Here is a 23,053-nt window from a genome sequence, read left to right as displayed (position 1 = left end):
GTCCAGTTCTGGGCTCCCCAGTACAAGAGGGATGTGGCACTACTGGWGCAAGTCCAGCAAAGGGCTACAAAGATGATTAGGGGACTGGAGTATCTCTCTTATGAGGAAAGRCTGAGAGAGCTGGGCCTGTTTAGCCTGGAGGAGAGAAGGCTGAGAGGAGATCGTACCAACGTGTACAAGTATCTTAAGGGAGGGTGTCAAGAGGATGGGACCAGACTCTTTTCAGTGGTGCCCAGCAACAGGACGCGAAGCAACAGGCACAAATTGAAACACAGGAAGTTCCATCTGAACGTGAGGAAAAACTCCTTTACTGTGAGGGTGACAGAGCACTGGAACAGGTTGCCCAGAGAGGTTGTGGAGTCTCCTTCTCTGGAGATATTCAAAACCCGCCTGGATGCGATCCTGTGCAACGTGCTCTAGGTGACCCTGCTTGAGCAGGGGGGTTGGACTAGACGATCTCCAGAGGTCCCTTCCAACCTCAACCATTCTGTGATATTAAGCTGACTATTAAAAACATGCGGAAGTAAATCAACCCGATGACTGTAAAATAGTTTTGCTTCTAGAGAGAGAATATTTATTAGTGTAGACTAAAGATAGAAAAAAAAAATACCCTGTGTTACTTAACGATTAGAATTGCAACTGGTAAAGAGGATGCCCCTTTTCTGTTCTTTAGGCTCAGGCTGGCTTTAGCAACGTTGCAGAAGCATCTAAATTGACGATCCAAAACAGAAAACCAAGAATTATCTTCTAAAAGAAGGGTTCTTTCTCAGTGGGTGGTAATGATCAGCTTAGCCCTTAAACATCATGAAACACATACATACATATGCACACACACACACAAGCACATCTGTTTAAGCATGCATTTATTCAGATTATTAATTTTATATATCTTTTTATTCTGCTAGGAAATGGGGAATGATGTTTCTCATATACAAATAAAAAACTAATCGTGGTAAATTTTTTTAATCAAGCTGCTTTTGGATGGAAATTGGAATCAAACAAAAATGCACACAACCACAATTTCACATTCTTAAATGCACTGAGAGACTGTCATTAGAATGTAGGACTGGAAGGATCCTTCTGCCTCATCAAATTCAATCCTGTGCTGCCGCAGGGAACATGTCATATAATCCTGCTCATAAACTTTCTACCCTCCATTTTAAAACCACTCAGGTTTCTTGTTCCTCAACTACAACTTACCGAAAGGCTCATTCCTCCAATGGATAACAGCATACTTCTAATTTGCAGCCTGAATTTAAGTAAATTTATTTAACTCAATATTATTCTTATCTTTTCCAACCCTAGTGTTTAGCTTCTTTATATATTTGTCTGACTTTAATTCTGCTAGGCTAAACAAGCTAAGCTCTTTTAGCATTTTCTCCTAAAATAGGCTTTGAGCCCTTTGTTCATTCTAGTAAGCATTTTTCAAGCTTCTTCCAGCTTCAGATTCACCCTTCTTGGAAATGGGTTACCCAAGTTATGCGCCGTATTCCAGAGGCAGCATTAAAACCTTCTATAATGGCACTAATGCTTTCCTACTGCTAGCTGTGAATCCTTGCTTGATCATGGGATCATCTTTGCTCTTTCTGCTGCCATACCATGAAGGGAGCACACACATYTCGAGTGTCATAACAGTTATGTCTTCTCCTGCACATGCAACCTCAAGCCTGAGCTGTGGGATTTGGAAAGAGAGTCTCTTGATCTTCCTTTTATGTCCAAATTAGGATGCTGACAGGGCAGTGTTTCAGGTAGAAGATGACAAGTGCGGGTCTTGTCATTCAGTGTATAGTTGTCACCTTCTGCTGACACAGTTGGGCTAAGCAGTATTCACTTCCACGTGTTCCTTCCCATTAGCCAGCCTGCTTTTCCTCAACTTCTACTCTGTCCTTCTTACCAAAAACTTAGGACAAGTACTGTTTTGGCATGGAGTATAGTTAGGTGATGATCTTCAATAAGCACGCTGTCCTCATGGCTCRTTTTCCCCACTTCATCTTTTTGAATTCTCTAGGTAACTAAAGTATTAGTAAATATAAAAAGTAACTGTATTTAGAGACTAACTCGCTTTGACTTTTTGATCTTTGAAACAGCATTTTTGTTGATTGATTCCTCTTCTCTTGCCCTCCCCTCCTCCTTCTCTTGCATGCTTCACACTTATCCTTCATTTCCCTTCTAAGCTCACATGGTTGTACTTGAAGTCTTTCTTGACTATCTTTTGCCCTTCATTTAGGAACAAGTTCCAGACAGAAGTTCTTTAAGATAAAAGGTGTAGAAATCTGTCTCCTCTTTGTTTAGTGCATAAGCTCCCATACAGATGGCCATCTGTTCTCAGTTTCTCATGGCTTTTTTTCTTTTGAACTAAAATTATATAAGATAAAAATAAAGACAAAAGAACACAGACTTCACAATATTTGGACCCAAATCAGTTGGTTTTGCATTTTCATAGTCTCATCATAAACATACAATGTTATTTCACAATAATCTTTACTTTTTTTCCTGCCTTTCTTGATCAATGCATGCATTGTAATATTTCTACTCCATCCTTGCCTGCTACTTCACCATGTTTCTGTTAAACCTATAAAATCTATTTGCATGCCAAAGACAATCATTTCAGTTCTTCTGCTGTGCTACCAAGGTTCTTGTATCTTAGTGAACAAATCATTTCAGATACTTCTTTCTGACCTTATCCAATTTTCTAGCTGGTTTACATATAATGTCCAGCTACAGTTCCCACCCTTATTAAATTGTACTTCTTTCTTCTGTTTCATGTTCTAACTCCCAGTTGCGTCTTTATCCTTTCCTAAATAAAGCAATCCTATATGCTATGGAGACATAAACAAGCTTATCTAACCATATTTTGCATTTAAAAATGAATTGATTTACTAGACACACGTGGTTGAATTCAGTAGCTAGAGATAATAGTGATTGTTTCTCATCACCAAGTCCTTCCGAGCTTTATGAATAGTAGTTCTCATCATCTCATACCTCATTTTTATTCGTACATTGAAAGAGAAAATAAACCTTTCTACTTTTTTCAAACCTAAGCACTGAACTGAAGTCAAATGACTACAATAAAATAATAATAAAAAAATCTCTGACTCTACAGTAGAGACCCCTATCAAAAGCTTCTTTAGCTTCAGAAAACTCTACCTCCAAGTGCTCAGCTAGTAATGTGGCCAACTCTGTTGGCTTCCTTTAAACTTTTGGTAGTTCGTATTTGAAAAACCTCCTTTATTTATTTTAAATGATTTTAACTGAGGAATTAACAAAGTGTCAAAATTATCATTTTAATTACATTTACTTTTGAAAAGGTAAGTATAAATTGAATGAAATACAAATCTGGTGTTTGTATCTTTCAAATAATTTTTTTTTAATTTGTGCTAATAATACAAAAGGTAGGTGCTCAGCATTTACTAACTGCTGAAAGGTAGGCAGAATACACTAGAAATTTCTCAGCTGGATACTCACARAAGTGGCTGATGAGCAGACTTCAAGAACCACGTTATCTGGCAACAGAGAGACTGGAAGGGACCTCCCGTGTCATCACACTTGTTGCCTGAAATCCTAGGTGAATACATCCTACACACCTTTTCAACTGAATCATCAACAACAAAAGATCTGTTCCCCACCCCCAGGCATACAATTTGGGATTGCAATTACTGTGATTACATAGCTTAGTCACCAATATCACTTGCAAGACAGGTAGCCATTTAAAAGGTATCTATGAGTATTGTTGTTCCATGACTGCACAACTGATTATTGCATGCATAGATTTAGTTAATGCATTTTTGAAGGTGTGATTAAAGGCCTGGGTCTCCTGTCATGTTTTATTTCAGCTGGGTCCAACTGTGATGCTCTTACTTTGTTCACAACTGAGACAAAACTCCCAGTGAGAAAAGCTTAAGTGTGGTCATATGAGATTGGTAAATCATTTGGAAGTAGAGAGAAAAAGAAGAGTGGGATGGTTTGCTGGGGGAAGAAATAAATGATCTATTGAGAGAAAACAGGATAGGAAGCCACTGTCCCTTACATTTCCTTCTATGCAACTCCTCTGAAAATAAATTTAACTAAACGAGTGACAGTGTTGGAAGATGCTTTGAGAATAGACTGTTCATCTTTAAGAAATCTTTTGGTATTTATGAAACCAAATCAGATTTACTCTCTTTAAAGCATCTTGAGTTCTTCACAAAAAATATGCCACATAAGCAATAAATAAAGTTTCCCAAGGATCTTTAAACTTCATATATTATCTCTTTTCCTAATATAACCATTCATTTTATATTGCTCTTTCCTGTTCCACCATTTTACTTCTGTCATAGAGAATTCTAAGCTTTTCAACAGCATGTATAYGTTGTCAACCTCCCTACCTATATTTTTTTCACACTTTATACAATCAAATTATGAAGGACTTGTCAAAAACATCAAATGCAGTTAGTCCTTTATCACTTCATTTTTCTACCTATGCATTCTCTTGCACTTAAGGGCTGCAAAGCACTTAGGGGTAGCATTTACAAAAAAAGTATTACACCGAGCTATCCTGTATAGGAAGACATAAACACAGGAGAATCATCTGCTTTAATTCCAAGCATTTGGTAATCTCTGTACCCTCTGGTAAGAGGTTCCAATTTAAAATGCTGAAAGCCTCACTGTTGTCATTTTCTTAAAAGAGCTGAAAAGTTTGCAAATTCATAGGTTACTTCGGTTTAATAACTCCAAGAGATGAATTGTACTGCTATTACGGCTTTTGGGCCTCTTTGCAGATGGCTGCCTCAGCCAGGACCCAGCACAAGCACCCTGTTGAAATCAGTAACAAAACTCCCTTTGACTTGAAAAGAGACAGTGTTTCGCACCAGGAAGCAGGCTGGCAGGTGCCTTCTGCAGACCTGGGTGACAGTGTGCTCCTTCCCCTCCCCTCCCAATGTGCTCTCCCCCCGCCACTCCAACCTGATCTCTCCATAAACAGCACATAGGAAGGGGCTAATTGAGCATGCGCCAACTAAAATCCATCTAGCATGCAAATATGACTATGAGTCAATCATCTCTCCCCTCATAAACAGGGGGCAGCCCAGAGCCCATTGAGCTCTCCCGCACGGCAGCGGGCTGCACTGCAGAACCTCCTCTTGAGCAGGGACGCCTCTCAAGGTTACTCCTCCGGGTTGAGAGATTCCTTATCCACAACAGATCCTCGGTAAGTGACTAATAGCATGCTAAAACTTTGCAAAACTTTGCGAAACTTTGCTAAGCTGCATCTCTGATTGATTGTGCACGTAATCCTTTAGACATAAACCGCTGACCAAGTCTGGGACTAAGACTGGATCCAGCTGCACCCAGACTCCTCGCAGAAGGAGTTTGGAAAGCAAGGGGATCCATTCTGAACCTCGTGACTCAAGGGGAGGGTCTCCTTTGCACATTCATTTGACCCTGTCCTCCACACAGTAAATAACTGAGTGAACCTTGCCATCGACCCTTGTTAAATCACCGTCTTATTTACKATTGAACTCTGTTAAATCACTATCTTACCTCAATAAAACATATTGCTGCTTCTCTCTTACAAGTAAAGTGCATCACTCCTCACTCATCTGCGACAACCTGCTGCATGCTATTAGGCATTCCTTGGGTTTTCTTTGAAAGTGTGGCGCCAAGGACTACAATCAAAGCTTTATTCACAGGCATCAGTCAACTGGCACAAACCAGTTATTTCTGACTGAAAAGTGTTCAAAAAGACTTTCCAGTGAAGCAAGAAGCTTCTTTTACATTTAGGGTACAGCTTTGATTACCTCTTTAAGGCACTGCTTGGAACCTCTGAAGGTTTCCAAAGCCATTTGCAGGAACACCTCTCAGAGCTGGTAGCATACTCTTCTACAGAAAGGCAGCAAAAGAAAAAGGAATTGAGTCTGGCCACAATCAGCTATTTCCATTACTGAGGGCACATCCATTCAGACCACAAGAAACTCTGCAGAAACAGTAAAATTTGAGGGGAGGGCTGTCTCCCATGGCTGGACTGTTTTTGACTTCYGCCTCTTCTCAGAGTGTAGGAAAGGACCTGTGGCAGCTGCTCACCATCTATGAAGCCAGGGCGGCAGACTGCAAGCGGGGCGCTACACTGAAGACAATGCACAATGACTACAGCATGTAGAGCCAAACTAGGTTACTAAAGGAAGGATATTTGTAGAATACCTTCTAAAGAAGCAATAAATTACAAAAACTCCACTTCGCTGCTCTCCTCTCCAAGATCAAGCTGGACATATTTTATCTGTGGAGCATATGCAAGCAGTTTATGCTGGTGGAGCACACGCAAGCTGGTTCTGTTGCTGACAAAAGAGTCCCTCCCAAAGCTCTGCCCCTAAGACCAAATTACACTCGCTGCAGGCCCAGTGGGAGTAGAGTTCAGTTTTGGAACAGCAGGGGAACTTTTAACATAGATAAATACTTCAAGGAGTTTCAAATCCCCCTACCCTCCCTCCCATTTAAAAAAAAAAAGGGACAAAAAAGTGGGAGTTGAACTTGGAGATTCCCAGTTTCCTTCCAGCACATGCACCACTTCCAGCCTGGGATCAACTCAAGATACTACTCTTTAAAACCACAACTCTTTTAAAAAATATCAATACTTCTTTTTGAGCCAATTAGATTCATAACAATTGAGGCACATTGTCTTATCATGGAAAAGATTTTTCTGAATCTCTCTAGACCTTCCCACATATCTAGCTGTGTAAGCAACTGCCAATGCCAGATCAGAAATGTATCTTTGCAGGTACATTGAGTCTTGAGGAGTACATTTATTTGCTCTGAAAATCTGTGATAAAAATAGGAAACAGAGCACATTCTGATGCCTGAGGAGAAGCCTCCACTATTGTCTCTGTTACAATTGAGTCCCATCTCCTTTCTATCTGGAAATATATAATAAATTCTCAAGAGATACATCTACAGTTGATTTACGACAGAGATTGGATATGGTCCCATCTGTTGGCATTATCCCTTAGAATGGTCTAGGCAAAGGCTGACCTTTAACCTCTCAGAAGTATTTTTGAGGCAGAATCAAATAAGTACCAGTGGATGCAATGAAAGGAGTACTATCACAAAGACCATTAGAAGGCCTTATTGCCCCCCTCTGCCAAAAGCAAACAACTTAGTACAAATCCAATACTGGAAGTACAGGAGTCATGACTGAGGCTGTTAAGATTTAGGAATCCAGTGTGATTATTAGTCTGTTGCAAACCCTGAAATGCCACTATAGGCAGGTCTCCAATTTTGACTCCCTCCTACAAATATCATTTTAGTGGTAATTAAAATTACTATCGTATAGTGGCTTCTTTCTTTTTTCAATATATTTTGTAGGGCCAGATGCTGAACAAAAGGAGTAGATGACTTTACAGAGCAGTACCTGCATACTGGTAAGCCAAAAGATTCCGGCTTTTAAATGCCAGAAATCAATGGAGCCCCAGCTACACAATAAGCAATCATATCCCATGTTTAATCCCTGTTCTGTTCTCTAAAGGTGTACTCCTGCTGCTGAGCTTAAGCAGAGGAAGGTCTTTTCAGTTCTCAGAAGAGGACAATTTCTGCAGGCTACATTTTTATCAATTAAACAAAATCTGGGACTATTAACCAGCAATTTATACTAAATTGCTGATTTTTTTTTACGGAAGGACTATTATCAATTAAATGCAAAGTAAATACCTGCTAAATAAGTTGTTTCAATTGGATTAACAGTTGCTTAGGCACATTATACATTACAAGAGCAGTTCCTGCAGCATTTGGACAAAATAACCTTAAAACCTGTGAATTTATTGCAAGTACATGCCAACTCCAGTTGCTGTTATTTATGCTTTAACCTTCTTGCAATATTTGGCTTAAGACATTTTCTATTCTTCACCTGATGGAACTCCCATCAAAGCTTGGTAAAGGAAGGAATAAGCATACGTCCTTCTACTTTAACTTTTATTCAAACAAAAACAAGTGAAAACAGTAAAAAACAAATCCTGCACTCACTCCCAATAAACCAAAAATCTTAGTTTTAGATTAGAAAACCATGGTTTCCATGCATGTGTTTTTATCTTATCACATTCGCTTCTTCACGGCTGCAAAAAATGACAGCAGAACTAATTTATTTCTGATATGACAGGGAAATTTTTCTATTTCTATCCAATTCTCTTCCCTATCCTCTGCTGATATTACTTTTATTTTTCTCTTAAAATGTGTATCTTTTCCTAACTTTTTAGAGTCTCTGCCTTTTTCTCAATTTGCATTCATTGCTGCTGTTCCTACCTATTTCATTTTTCCTCTCTTAATACATTTCATCATATAGAGGACTGTTTCCATTTCTAATTATACCTCCAAATATATTTGATTTAAGATTTTTTTTTTTTTAAATAATCAAAGACCATGACAGCTTCTTCAAATGAAGGAATCTGACAACACACCACAACACAAACTAACTCACCCTTGTCCTGAGACTCATCTAGTTTCAGCTGAGCTTCCTGCATAGTCAACTTATCAAGCCTTGAACCAGTCCCTCTTTGCTGGTTTCTGCTGATCACATTCAAGGACCACAGAGCAATTCAGATGGAAAACCAGAGCTTCAACTGCTTAGTGCAGACAGTGAAAACAGCAAGAGCCCAAAAGAACGTTAGAGAGTCAGGAAATATAAGACAGATAAATAAAAGAAGGGAGAAGGGGCCAAAAAGATAAGTAAGAGAAATACTCCAATTTGCAGAACTTTCCCTACATGGGCCTATTTTGGCTGTCAGAACTTCAGTTCTTTCGGTTATTCACCTCTTCTCCCCCCAGGGATATTTTTCTGCTACTAATTGTTTGCTTTCAAAAATTACAACTCAAGTAAAATTTCCACTTGGTATATACAAATGCAACTGTTATCATCTTGCACTACTCCTGAGTCCAGCTGTAAAAAAAAATATATATATATATATATTTTTTTCATGTTTTTGATCAAACCAAAAATCATTATGAAGCACTAGATGTGCTCCAGAAACTGCACTTCAAATCTCCATCAATCAATCAAATCTCCATTCAAAGACTCCATGTCTGTGCACATCAAAACTTCAAATAGCCTTAAACTTTCACAGTTAATTAATACAGGCAAATTCAAATTTGGTAGCTTCATCTAATCCTTCATTTCACTAACAAGCTACAAAGGCATTTAATTTTTCTACCTGAACAATAAAAACATCTTTTTCTTTTTCTATTCCATTTGGTGGCTTGTACAGCTCATGTTTATCTGCATGAACACAGACCAAATTTAACCTCACTGCATCTGGATTATCATCCTTGAGGTGTTTTGAAATTGCATTGCTTCAAGTGAAGTGGAAGCACTTTGAGGGCAACATTATGGTAAGTAATGCAGTTGTAGCTCTGGATTATGTATCCCAATCTGTTGTGCCTTTTTAAGCTCACAGCTGTGTCAAAGATGAGGAAGCAAAGTTCATAGTGACCCTGATGAATCTGCCTATGGACTTCTGAGGTTAGGAAAATGYTTCTACAGAGGCTGGAGAAATCATGTTTCTGAGTAGTCCACATGTGTCCCTTTCAAAACAGGATAATGCACTTGCCAAAATGCTCACTACAGATCCCTGAAAGCATGTCAGAAGCACTTTTTTCTCCTCCTCTCCAGCCCACCACCAAAGCTTCCTACTTAGAAATGAGCAACAGACTTCATGTTTTTATTCCTCCTTCTCCGCTTCTGAAACAAGAGTTGTTTGTTCTTTGAAAAGATGCACAATACACAGAACATTTGCAGAGGCTGCAAAGCTGCTTCTTAAAACAGTTTAAAAATTCCAGTACCAGGATTTGGGGTATCTTTTTCTTGGTTAATGACCATGGGGTATGTGCTTTGTGTTGCTGTTGTTAGCTGTTGTTTGGGCTAGTTGACATGCTCCCCCATCACAGAATCACGTTTACAAATCCCACAGAGCATACAGGTTGAAATTGGAGCTTGCAGCAACATTTGATGAGCAGCGAGGTTCTGGGTTCGGCGGCTTTGTTGAAAACAGGCTCTAATTAGCAGCCTGTAGCCACTGGTTAAGTAGATATTGGCACCGAGCTTTGCACTCCAGGAGTAGATTTCTCTGAAATTTTCTAAAAAGAGGAAATGGATGTGTAAATCCCATTTACGTCTAAAAAAATATCTATCATTTCAGTCTTCAAACTCAAATGATTAGTATATTAAAGTTGTCTCTTTTGGCTGAAGAGGCTTAATCACACACATTCTTTCCAATCACATAACTCTGTTCAACTTCTTTCTTCAAATTAAGCTACCATTGTTCAAAACACTTTTTTTGCTGCTTGCACTAGAAATGAATTTAATTCAACACATTTCTATTTTTCAAACTTTTCTGTTATTTTCTCCATCACAGACTGGCTAGAATAATGACTTCTTTCAGAGATTATAACTAGATTTTTTTTTTTTTTTAAACTGTAGGAAGTAACTCAGGTGTCTAATACAATAGAGTCTACCATTTCCTCTCCCCAGGCCCTAACCGATGAAAGGGAGAAATAAATCTTACACCACAACATAATATTAAACTGAAATTGGATGCAAGACTAAAATACCACCAGCATAATTTTTGATACATGGTGCACTGTTTTCTTGCATATCCTGTTGTCAGGGAGTTGAGCTTCAGCTAGGGCACTTGTGAGAACAAAGGAAACAATTCATAACCTGCAAACAGTCATTTAGCTACTAAGCAAAAGAAAGACAAACCACTTCTGGTAGAAGTTTAATCTATTAATTTCTATATCCTGTGTCCCAAAGCTACATCACAAGCACCAAAATACTGCAAAGGAAAACAGGGTAGCATTTTTTTTTCCAGAGAATAAGAATTTGGTTAAATTAAATTCTCAATCATATTCAGTAAATCAGGGCCAGAGTCAGGTCCTACCAGAGTACACAGGGACTCTCAATGACCTCAAAATGAAAACTTAAATATCCTATGGATCTAAAAATCTCAAGGAAATTACATTGATCTTACAACACTAGTAGGATTTAGCTCCATTTATTCAGGTTCAAAAGGGGTAATGTACAGCACCAGGAGATAACACAAACACTAAACATTATTTAAAAAGAAATAAGGCTATATTACTGAATTTGTGTTTCTTTTCTAACTCTCAACTGCATTTAAACAGATGCGTTATTTTTTGTAAACTGCTACCTTCGGTGAAAGTGTAAAGGGTGAAATTCGAGAACTGGACAGAGATTTTTTTTTTTTACCAGCACATAAGAACAGTATTGTGCAAGTCCAGAGTCCTGAAAGCCTTTGCTTTATGTAAGATTCTGTTCCACACGACTTCCTGGTCATTACACATATATTAACTCAGCAGAACACAAAACACTACTGTACAGGCTGAACAAAATTTTGGGCCAGAAGTTTAATGGAATATGCAACATCCCTTTGCTTTAGCTTTGCACATGTGCACTTACATACCAATGGAAATACTAAGCACAATCATACTAATGCCATTAGGGTAGAAGAGGTGGTTAAAGTAAGTCTATCCACAGTTTATTATAATAGAGAAATTTGGGACAATCAAACAAGACTATCAAAAGTCAAGTTCAAAACAAAATTAAAGTTCAAAAGACAAATTTTCTACACAGTCAACACAAACCACCATATCTATTAAGCATATCTACAACCCTGATAACCATTAAACCCTGGAAATGTAATAGGAATGCCAGATATGAAACTGAATTAAAAAAAAAAAAAAAAAAGGGAAAAGTGCTACAAATACAGAACTGTCTGTAAAAACAAGCCGTTTTATAGGGTTTAAAAAGAAGAGAATAGGAAAAACAATAGAGTTTGTAAATAAATTTACAGCAATTACAGGTCTGAAGCAATGCAGTCAGTGGAAGCCTTTGAAAGCGCATGCAGTTTGCCTAGTGAAAAAGCCAAACTGGATTCTTACTAAATGTCATCATCTGGATTTCCAAGGGCACTGGATTCAACCTTCTGCTTCTAGGCATAAGTACAGCTCTGGTATGATTTTAGATAATGTCTTTGGACTAAAAAACTTCAGAAACAGAGTTTTGTTTGAGGCATAACAACACAAGCGGCTGTTTTATCTTCAAAGTAATGCTTAAAAGATAAGATAATAGAAACATTCAGCTACAGCAAGAGGCAGATGAGACTGCAGTGACAGGGATATCACCACAAGTCCTCTTGCTTTGTGCAGTGTCATTTCCAATGCACTTCAGACTATACACAGAAAGATTGTCAATGCAGCTACTATGGGATCATATGAACACACATATTTAGCTACAGCCAAAGTACAAAGACTCTTCTCAATATGTCTTTTGGTGATGACAAAAGATACACAGAATAAAGAATATTAAATTGTTGTTCTTTGTCCTTTATTTACAGCATGCTGAGATTTAAAAAGAGAAATTTAAACATGAGATTCCATTTCCTGTTGTGGAGCAGTTTAATCCAGTTTTAATGATATTTAACTCTTTAAACAACGGGAGAAAGCACCATTTGGAGKTTTTTTGTTGTTGTTGTTTTTTAATATAAGGAATAAAAGAATGTAAGTACCTACTTGGCCAACCAAGTCAAGATGCAAAACCAAGACGACAGAAACGGAAAAATAAAGCTGAACAACCTATGATGCATGGTTACTTATTCTTTCCCCAAAGCGTAATATGCCAAACTCATCACTTACACATCACATTCATAAGTCTGTTGCACAATTACTTTCCATGAAAACTGAAAAAACAGTTTTGCCCCTAGAACTCTTCATTTAGTATGGCTTGCCACACCTAACAAAGATAAATGTGAAGCAAAGAAATCCATTTTATGAACTTTATTTAAATGAGGTTCCCTGACACAATGGTGATAATCTTCCTTAAGGGAAAATGGAAACAGTTGTCATATCATCCTTGCTCAAATGAAAACATCAGAGGAATTGGCTTAAAGGTATCTCTTCTACTAAAACCCTTTAGCTTTGGGAATCTGTATGCTGTATTTCCTGCTATGTCATATATGTACTCATGCTTTCATCAGGTAAAATGAGGTACAAAACCTTCGAGTCTAGCAGCAACACTCTGGCATGAAGCTGTTGTGATGGAGGAGTCAGGCCCATAACTGTTTCACGATGACGATACAACTGGTTAGAGACAATTCTTTACAAAACTGTAATTAGTTTCATGCACTTACTTCAATACTCCCCCTTCTTACTCATTATTCCACTATGCTGTCTTTGACACAACCACTTGTAAACAAACATGTTTTATAACTGAATAATTAACATCCATAAGCTCTACTATGAAAAAGTAACTCCTCTTAACCAGCGGGGTGCTATCTTCACATACTTAAAAGAAGCTATGATGCATTAATCTCTGTCAATAAGGGCAGCTTAAAAAAAAAGAAGAAAAAAAAGAGCACTTTGACACTCTGTTCATATGTAAAACTTAACTATAAAGCTTGTTTATAAAAATCAAAGGGAAACAAACTCTGTTTCACAAACACACAAAAAAAAATTGCTTTAATTCCTGATATAAATTAAATCATTGCAATTAAAATACTGAAGGAACCTTCAGCTCCTTCAGCACCACTTGTCCTTCATCTGACAGATGAACTTGCAACAATCAAACTAGACTTAAGTGACAGAGGAGTCTGCATGACTTTTTGCCTATCATCATTCTTAGAGGCAGACAGGAGTGCAGAGGGTGAGTATCTTGCTGCTTGCTTCACTTTCCTCTATATTCACTCCACACATACCCTACACAAACTGCTTCAAGTTTGATAGTTCCTCCATCTCTCTAAACTCGATTTTGCTGACCATAATGAATTAGTTATACATCAGCTAAGGAATATTCCCAATTTTCATAGCAAGGTTGTAACCAGACAGAAGAATTTTTGACTTACCCCACATAAATGCCTTCAAAAAGCTTAACCCTTCCTTTGTGTAACACTCAGGAATAATTTACATTGGGTGACTATGAAAAAAATAGGAGCACTAAAAAGATGAACATCTATGTTGTGTGAATTTTGATGAAGCTAAAACTGTAGCTACTGTGTTAGTCATTACTAACCCTGGCAGCAATTCAAAACAGGTACATGTGATTGGGAAAAATTCAAGATAGGTGTATTAAAAACAGGCAGGACAGTCTGGAGGAATGGAGATGGTAAAAGGGAATGGTGGCTTGCCAGTAAATGTAAGCGGAAGTATTAGGAACGTCAACAGAATAATCTTGTTATTTAGTCATCAAAACCTAACTCCTTGAAGAAGCTCACGTAGATACGCATTTCAAGGGAAAAATAAATATTTTGTCGTCGTGAGCTAACATGCTCAACTTCAGAGAGGTCTGCCTAACTAATAAAACTGTTGATATTAGCCCAGACAAATGAAACTTAAGCAACATTGCATGATGAATGTGTATGTGCTTACAGGTAATTCTGTGTGCTAAGAACAATTCTGACTTTCCATTCTGGCAAGGCTGAGTATTCATCAGAAGCAAGACTGGGGAAGGGGGAGGCTGCAGGAGCAAGGAGCACATCAATGTTGAAGTAATTGACCATGAATATCAAAATTTAGCATGGGAAAGTGCTGTTTTGCACAGGGAAAGAATGATCAGCTAGTTAACACATGGAATTTCTGTGGATTCTCATCCAGTTGCTCACTGAAAACTGCCACATTGCATCCGTCTAAACTTTGCAACAACGGTTCTTTCATTTTCCCATTCATCATCATTAACAATTGGCAAAAGAGAAGGCTTGAAACAATATATTAATATTTCCTAATAATATCAGCTTACCCCATCTCTGATTCTAGGCCCAAGAACCTAAAGAAAGGTGAATGTTACACATTGGTGTCATCTTTTTGCCTTAAAAAATAAAGAACACCTGAATTCAAAGCACTGTTTAATACAGATTGGAGACTGCTACTGGTGTGGACAGTTTTATACAAACAAGCCTCTAAAATGCATGCTTTAAGTGGGTAAAACTTGCCTGCAAGTTAGGGAGTGCTTCAGCAAGGAAGGACGGACAGAACAGGAAGCAAGCCTAATTCAGAAGGTAACACTGTACTTCCCTCAAGTCAGTTGAGTTATGCTGATTTACTCCACCTCAAGTTCTCTCTCTGCCTATTTAAGCAGGCCTCATCTGTTTTGGGTCATCAACACATACATTTCCAGATCACAGTGACTTTGAAAGTTGCCTGGACTACAGCTGGTGCTTTTACTGGACAAGATACTTTAAAAGAAAACAAACACAGATGTCTTCAAATTCTGTGTTTTACTGCATTTTTGCTTAAGATCTCCTTAAATATACACCTGTATTTACCATTCTAATTTCCTGATTACAGAAGCTCAATTTAAAAATCAAAAAAAAAAAAGTATTTTCCTACCATATACACTCAAAATTCCACAGTCAAACTGCTTTTTCCTCTATCATGAATGACAATCTCAAGTAATGGTTCTGCAAGCTAGATTATGCTCTCTTGTTTCTTCACAATCCCAATGAAATACTGCTTCCTTTACCACCCCATCAGCACAGCACTTGCATGGGTGCATAAACTCTTTATGGAGTAGAACAGTTCAGTAGGCCTTCGCAAAGAGGATGTAAACCACACATCAACAGTCGGCTACAATGGAGCTGACAAAAAAGATGCTATAGGAAGAAAAGTAATCCCCGTGAAAAAGTGTAATACTAGTTTAGCTTATCCCTTTTGGTGTCTTACTGTCTTCTTCTCCCTTTCTCTCACCACTTTCATCTTCTCTCCCGCTCTGTTCAACAATCCTTAACCTTCAGTCTTTGGTATGCAGGTTTCACCTACGTACTAACATGCAGTTTATACAAGCATTAGTATCAATGGCCCTGCCAAATATAGCAGTGCACTTTACAGTTCACCATTTACTCATAGATGATGAGTTTTCGGTCTTTAATGAACAGCCTTAATCCAAAGCTTTTATTTTATTTTCATTTCCCAAACTGCAACCTGAAGATGCACATGCATTTTTCTTGAGCTCCTCTCCCAAGACGGACAGCCCCCACATACATCTCCCTTCTACTGAACAAGGCAGAATATAGAAAAATACATGGTGCTCAGAGAGGGACTGGAATTTGGGCACTGTTCCTCCTAAATTCAGAATTGTACTCTCACTCTCTTCCTCCATTAAAGGTGCTGAGCTCAGCACCTTTTGTTTCACAACTGCCAAGAAGAAATCCACCACCAAACAGGTACCCTTGTCTCTGTGATAGATTTATTTTCTCTGTGTGGAATGGTGCAGCAACAGCACACATGTGTACTCCTGCAGCCCTCTCCCCACAGCTTGAATCCCTTTGCTCTAGCCATCTGATCCCAAGGCTATCAGGACAGATTTTAAAGTTGGACTGGGATTACATTCAAAATCTGTGAGAACTGGCAAATTTCAGCCTCTTGTACTGAATCAGCAGTAGACACATCACAGATCTCTAAGTCCACTAGCTCATGAGGATCAAACACTTACTGTTCTTGTAAGTGCAGCCTGCTGCAAGTTTAAGTTGGGACACTGCAGTGAACTCTGAATTTACAGAAAGCTGTTTTCTAAGACTTGAGGGACTGACCTCAGCATAAAAGCCTGTACAGGTAGGCTGCTGAAGTGTTAAATGCAGAACAGTAAGTTAAAGACAGAACTTCGAAACACGTTAGGAGTCTAGTTAACAATTAGACCTACAACCTAAGAAACATGAGTTTACATTTACTGTGCTCACTGGAAATGTTTGAGCTATATTAGGGATAAATTATTGTATGCAGGGATTTGTCCAAAAATCCATTAAGGAGGGCACTCCATTCATCAAGCACAGAAGTAGTCAGGGCATAATTCAATGCTTCAGTGTGTAATCAAAGAGATAGATGTCTCCATGTATAGCTTCTTGCTAAAAGACAAAGTTATATCATGCAAAAATCACACTTTCACACTTAAAGAGGCTCTCTATAGAATTTTTGTGGGTGCCAACCATGCATGAATCAGGCAGGTGAGGTTAATCTTCACAGCTTTGTAACTCACTGAACAACACCAGCATTTTTCAATGACAGATTTTTCAGAAAGTTTTAATCACAGTTTCTAGATGGTATAATCTCTAGTAACAAATGTTCTATTTCTAGAGGAGGTGCTATGAAACTACACCATACACAGGAGTTTGGGAGCAATGCAACTCCCATGCTCACCTTATGCATTAATACAGTGCCACTTAGAGCATGGTGTCCGAGCTTGCAAGGTGCTTCACACCTGAAGCCTCAAAGAGACCAACTGGAGCTAAAAACACTTAATAACCAACAGGGGCACTAATGGGTTGGATCTTACAATGCTCTAACAAACAAGAACACATCAAAGAGATTTAATTTACCTTGACCTTGTAGTACTCCTCAACTTCAGGCCTAATGGAATCAAAATCACCACTGATGTAATCAGGCAAGAAGCTGAAAGAAAAGGAATGAGCAGTGAAATGAAAAATTCAACCATCTTATTACATTTAGTATTTATTTTTAAGAGAGCTAAAGKGTATAACTAGTCATCTCTCAAAGGAATGGGATATACCTAAAAATATGTTAAAAGAAAGTTGATACAAGGTAAGGTAACAGTCAGATGTAAAATGTGTAATGTATGTAACATCTTTACATAAAGATGTAAAATCATTAAATCTAGTGCCTCTTCTTTTATGAGTGAGCTACACACTCTTTAGATGTTCACGTATCTCCGCAAGTCAGTAAAGCAAGACTTGTATCTGCATGTTTGAAGGAAGAGAACTTGTCCTCCAAAATGTCTTTCAAATGTATCATTTGGTCAGCAAAGTATATGAAAAAGCTTGTCTGTGTACTGTACATCAAGCCTTGGAGGGTATCATTTCTCAGAAGGTGATGATAGCAACAATTTTTGGACAGCTGGTATGCCACAATTACTTATTTATTTATTTATTTATTTTAATCAATGAGCAAGTCAGATTCACTGTGACATCTCGGGTTGCAGTAGCAATTCCAGATACCAACTCTTAAGTCATAGGCAAATAATACTAATGGCTTAGATGAGAAATAAGGGCCATGAGAAAAGGTACACAATGTGGGTTTCTATAGCAAAAAACAGATCTTCCTCAAAGAACCTGAACTGGCCACCTCCCATTTCAGAACTTGATAAGCTTTAAGAGCTTTTGTGGGCTGTCAAAGCACTAGAGTTAACCTGCTCAATTCAGCACTGTGGAATGTGTTGCTGTCCTTCAAGTGTCATATGAAAAGCTATTCAGTGTAGTTCTTATTCTCCTAATAATTTAGGGCAGTAAAATTCCAAGGAAAAGGAAAGTGAGATTAGTCTGTTTTCCTACTGTGATATGCTCAAATCTAATGCTTGGGTCTGTGATATGCTTAAATGTAATGCTTGATTTTTTTTTCTTTCTTCTTCTCTGTGCAAAAGAGAATACAGTACAGTATTAATACATTTGGTGACTGATTCAATGAGATGCCAATACTTGTTTAAAATTCATATTGTGGTTGCTACTGACGTTATCTGTTTTATCTGCTTATCTGTTTTATTTGCTTATTAAAAGTACTCCTTCCACAAGAAGGAAGACAAAGGCTTGGGGCTGGGCAGGGGGAGGAGGTTAAGCCATATCTTGAATGTATAAAATGTGTATGATCTAGATTTCAAATCCTATCATTCACAAATTAATATTGCTGAAAACCACATAGAAATTGTAATGAAATACTGTTTATTTTATCTCACTTTGCTTGTTGTGTTTTTTAATTGCAGAATTAAGTATTTAATCCATACATTCTTATCAACTTGTAATGAAACTTCAACTGTGCCATAGAAAGTACAGTTCAAAAATAATAATAAAAAAAAATCAAACAGCTTTCCATCTCGCTCAGCCCCTGTAATTTTAAGAAGTAGTTAAGACAGGTGAAAGTGTTGTCACTGTTCAACAGATAAGGCTGAGCTGTATTCTGAAAATAAAGCAGTGATTTCACCATTTTCTAACAAATGAACTATATAGTTCCTCTTCCCTGAAGTTACCAAACTTTATGATAGGCATGAGAGTTCATCAGCAAATTAGCTTACAGCTCCTGGAGTCAGAACAAATGGAAGCTAAGTTACAAGGAATTGAGCAAAGCATATYGGCACATATTTTCTTCCAGGTGATCTTAACAGAGTGATGTAGAGTCTACAAACTCCACAAATCAGTAAAATGTTCAAAAAATCTTGTGTTCTGGCTACGTTTAAAGATTTTCAAAGGGATGCATGGTAACTGGCCACACTTATCTTTAAAAATTGAAATCTTTCAGCAGAAGCTGGTAAGTACAGTTGCRAGTTAGTTCACAAGCAACTACCTTATTTCAAACTCACTGCCCTCTGCTATTATTCTGGCTGTTATAAAAGGGTATGCTCTGAATCTCACCAACCACATAATCTCACCAAGAGTGATGCTACCTCACAGGGAAAAAGGCAGTCCTTTCTGGCATCAGGTTTTATAAAGGACACAGAAGGCAACTAAAAGGCAGGCAAATATTTCAGTGCTTTTTTTTTTTAGATGCCCAAATCAGTGTCATTCAAAACCAGCAAAAGGAGAGTTAGATGTGCTCCTTCTCAAGACACTGACCTCCTCAATGTACAGACAAAAAACTCATGTTTTAAAAATTAAAAAAAAAATTAAATTGCTGCCTGTTAACCTTTTTACAAGTTTCTTAATGAACTATTTACCGATTACAATAAGCCTAAAACAGCTAAGGATAATCTCTTTCCCATTGTTATTTTCCTTTCTTTTTTTCCTGATTTAGACAAAGCCATTAAAAGCAAACTCACTGTAGGCCTTATAACGGTGCCCTCAGATGTATATGCTTACCCCACTGTTCTGGGCGGTAGCCCAGCAGGCTGAGCAGCAAAAAACCCAGACAATTGTCATGGAAAGCCAGCTTGTTAAGACACATTAACCTTGATGAAAAAAACAATGTCTTAAGGTAGTTTAGCTTACTGAAATGCTGCACATAAATCCAAAACTATCTTTGTCATTTTCCTCTGTAGTAAGTACAAGCTGCAGTGTTTTTCAACAATAATCAAACATACCTCCTAAGTGCTTCAAGAGGCGTAACTGTCTGGGGGCAGAATTAGCCAAAAATATATCTTCTCTAAATCAAATGCTTCCGCACAGCTTTTGCTCTCCTCCCAATTAAAACCAATTCAATGATAATAGCTAGCTGAACTTCTGAGTTTTTACAAGCAACAGATTCGAGAAACCGGCAAGCACCACTGCCGGGTCCCTGGAGTGCTCTGCAAGGATTCCTGGTTACACTGCCTCTACAGGTCTTCTCTGCCAGGAAGCAATACATCAAAATAGTCTCTTTAAATAGCTCAGCTGCAACCACCTCAAAGCCAGAAATGATTTCCAGAGAGTAAGTAATCATTCCTGGCTGGGAAATTTTAACTTTCAAAAGGTCCAAGCCTCACCTCACATAACATTGCCTTTTTCTAGAAGAGCAGCTAGAGCACTGTCAGTCCTTTCTTTTACTTTTCCTCTTTTCCTCCCCTTCCCTTCTTCTAACACCAGAAACAAGGAAAATTTGAAAAGGCACTCTTGATGAATTCAAAAAACAGCTATCGTGAGCAAATTGCAACTCATACTGTCCACCTCCCAAACAACAGAAAACAATTCAGCTTTATCTTCACAAGCTGGCTGCTTTTTGTAGCTGACTGACTGAGCAAACCACTAAAAGCAAGCCAACTTTTGGCCCAGAGTCAAGAGTTGCATATCCAATTTAGGACTTTTGAGTTTTATGGAACAAATTGCCTGATTCAAGTGAACAGCATCTGGTCAAAGTTCTTTTCTTCTCCTATTAACAAGGCTGAAGAGGAGCCATTGACATGTGCAGGGCTGTTCTAAGGCTGACTTGCCTCTGAGAAGGTGCACTAGCTGAAAAATTAAAAAGGGGAAATACTTCAGTATACATACTTTCCATGTATACATGGAAAGAGCCCATACTGAAGTAATTCAAGAAAATATTGTAATAAGTTGTTTCCACTTGTTTGCTTTTTTAGTATTGCTTTGTATTCACTCCAGAGTACAGAATAGTCCAGGAGAGCACGCCCCAGAGAATCAAATATAGATCTCACATTTTACACTGTAAACACCACTGTTCAAGTGAACCCCACTGCTCAAGTGAATGCACTGTCAAGCTCACTACGCTGTGAGTGGAAGAAATTTTTCAGAAAAATACAACAGCGGTCCCTCTATAAAGTTAAAACAGCAACCTCTATTTAAAGTATCATGTAAAAGTAGAGTAAAAATCTCACTTTGCTGTGCTAGTCTAATCATGCTTTACTATCCTCTGACCTCAAATTCATGCGTGATTCCTACTCTATATCACAATTGTATTTAAGATGACTTTTTTTTTTTTTTTCTTCAGTGGTGTAGCTGGGACATACCCTTGGGGCGGGGGGAAGTTATCTTTCTGCTCATAATAGCAAAAAGTGTCTAATTCTGGTTCACAGTGTAAGGTAAATTTTCATTTCTAAGCCATTAGGAGGATGCAGGCTACTGCATTTTAGAACCATGTTTTAATCAATCTTTATACCTGTTAATTATCACTAAGCATATGAGGTCATGACCAGCTCAGCTAGCTTAATTCTCCTCCACTTTACACTGATATTTAGCAGGAGTGAATCAACTCCATAACCCTAATGGGACCAAAGCATAAAACTGATGTGAGACCAGTGAAGTCTACCAAGCCTTTTCTAGAGCTCTCAGGAAGCATAACACCAGGTGCTGAGCAACAAAAAAGATCCTCAGAGGCTTTGGGCCAGTTAGAGTTTTTTCTTTCTCTTTAACTACTACTCTTTCTCCTTTTTTTGTTCCCGGCCATTTTAGAATGATATGACACCCATCTAAGTTGAGTTACAAGGGCCAGGACTGCTTCCAGCTTACAATCTGAAGGTGCTTCCATGGCTGACTGGTTAATTCATATAACTTTAAAAAAGCAAATTTTCAGTATGAAAACCTATAAAGGCTTAGTCAGCTTACGAAGAAAATACAACACTGTCTCTAAAGTTCTGAAATAGTGGATCTTATCCAAATAGGCTAAAGGCTGAACGTTGATTGAGCAGCTTTACGAACTCCCAGAATGCTGGGCTGGAGAGCAGGAAAAACAAAACAAAACAAAACAGATTCCAGAGAGTTTGCCACAGTTTCAAGATACACTAATGAAGTTTTAGTCACCAGTACCATAAAGCAGTAATTGACTCTCACCAGAGATACAGATTACAGAATAAGTAGAAGCTATTTCTAACTTTGAGGTTTTCTTGCTAAGTAAGCACAACTGTGCCTTTTATCTTGGAAGAAAAAAAAAMCACATCTACTGGACACAGAGCTTAATACTAGGAGCAATTTTATGTTAAAGCATTCAACACTAATGAACATCATGTTAAATCTAAAACATTTGTAGACTTGGCTCTTTATTCACTCATTGAAGAATTCAGCATGGAGTGCTAAATATGCCTTTTTATTCATTTACAAAAAAAACCCCACACCACACTCTAGCAATTACTTTATAATAAAATACTGCGCTGTCTCCTTAAATAAATTGCCCTGGTATAAGTGTGCAGTGGTATCATTAATTCAAAGTTAGTGTTTCCTAGCACTATTGACTTTTCTTGTGATATAGCTCCTTTAACACATAATTGTGTGCAATTAACCTTTTTTAAACAAATGCTAACATCAGAGACATGAACATTTAAAGACGGTATCTATGGTAACCTTTGCTTCCTTCAATTATAACACAAGAAACAATCCCACACAGACAAGTCATACATGTCCCAGCTGTATCACTCGAGGGCACAGAGTGGGTTCCCTAGGCTTCTTTTCAACTACTAAAAACAAATTTTAAAAATGGGGCCTTTTACCTCAGAGTAACAAATACACGTGAGCTCATTACAAGCGGGAAAACACAGTGAAGATGAGATGCTTCAGATTTATCATGAAGCAAAGTCACTTAAGTCACCCTTGACTTTCATTAGCATCTCATAGTTGGGTGCCTGGAAGACAAAGCACTTCAGCATTCCTTCAGGATAAATACTATATTCAGCTTA

General features: G+C 38.1%; 1 protein-coding gene across 7 annotated transcripts in view; it reads right to left on the bottom strand.

Moving 5' to 3' along the window:
* TPK1 (thiamin pyrophosphokinase 1) overlaps window positions 1-23,053 on the bottom strand; it is a 319,620-nt gene that overhangs the window by 150,384 nt on the left and 146,183 nt on the right. For all 7 annotated transcript variants that reach the window (XR_003257018.1, XM_026087615.1, XM_026087617.1 and 4 more), the window contains one exon: window positions 17,334-17,406. Coding sequence is in view for 6 of the 7 variants with exons in the window: in XM_026087615.1 (XP_025943400.1) it covers window positions 17,334-17,406 (73 nt within the window). In the remaining variant the exon portion in view is untranslated. The remainder of the gene's footprint in view (window positions 1-17,333; window positions 17,407-23,053) is intronic.

Source organism: Apteryx rowi, unplaced genomic scaffold, assembly GCF_003343035.1.
Source record: "Apteryx rowi isolate R43461 unplaced genomic scaffold, aptRow1 scaffold_725, whole genome shotgun sequence".
Taxonomy (NCBI): domain Eukaryota; kingdom Metazoa; phylum Chordata; class Aves; order Apterygiformes; family Apterygidae; genus Apteryx; species Apteryx rowi.
The sequence above is the reverse complement of the archived record's forward strand: the minus strand, read 5'-3'. Positions and strand labels throughout refer to the sequence as shown.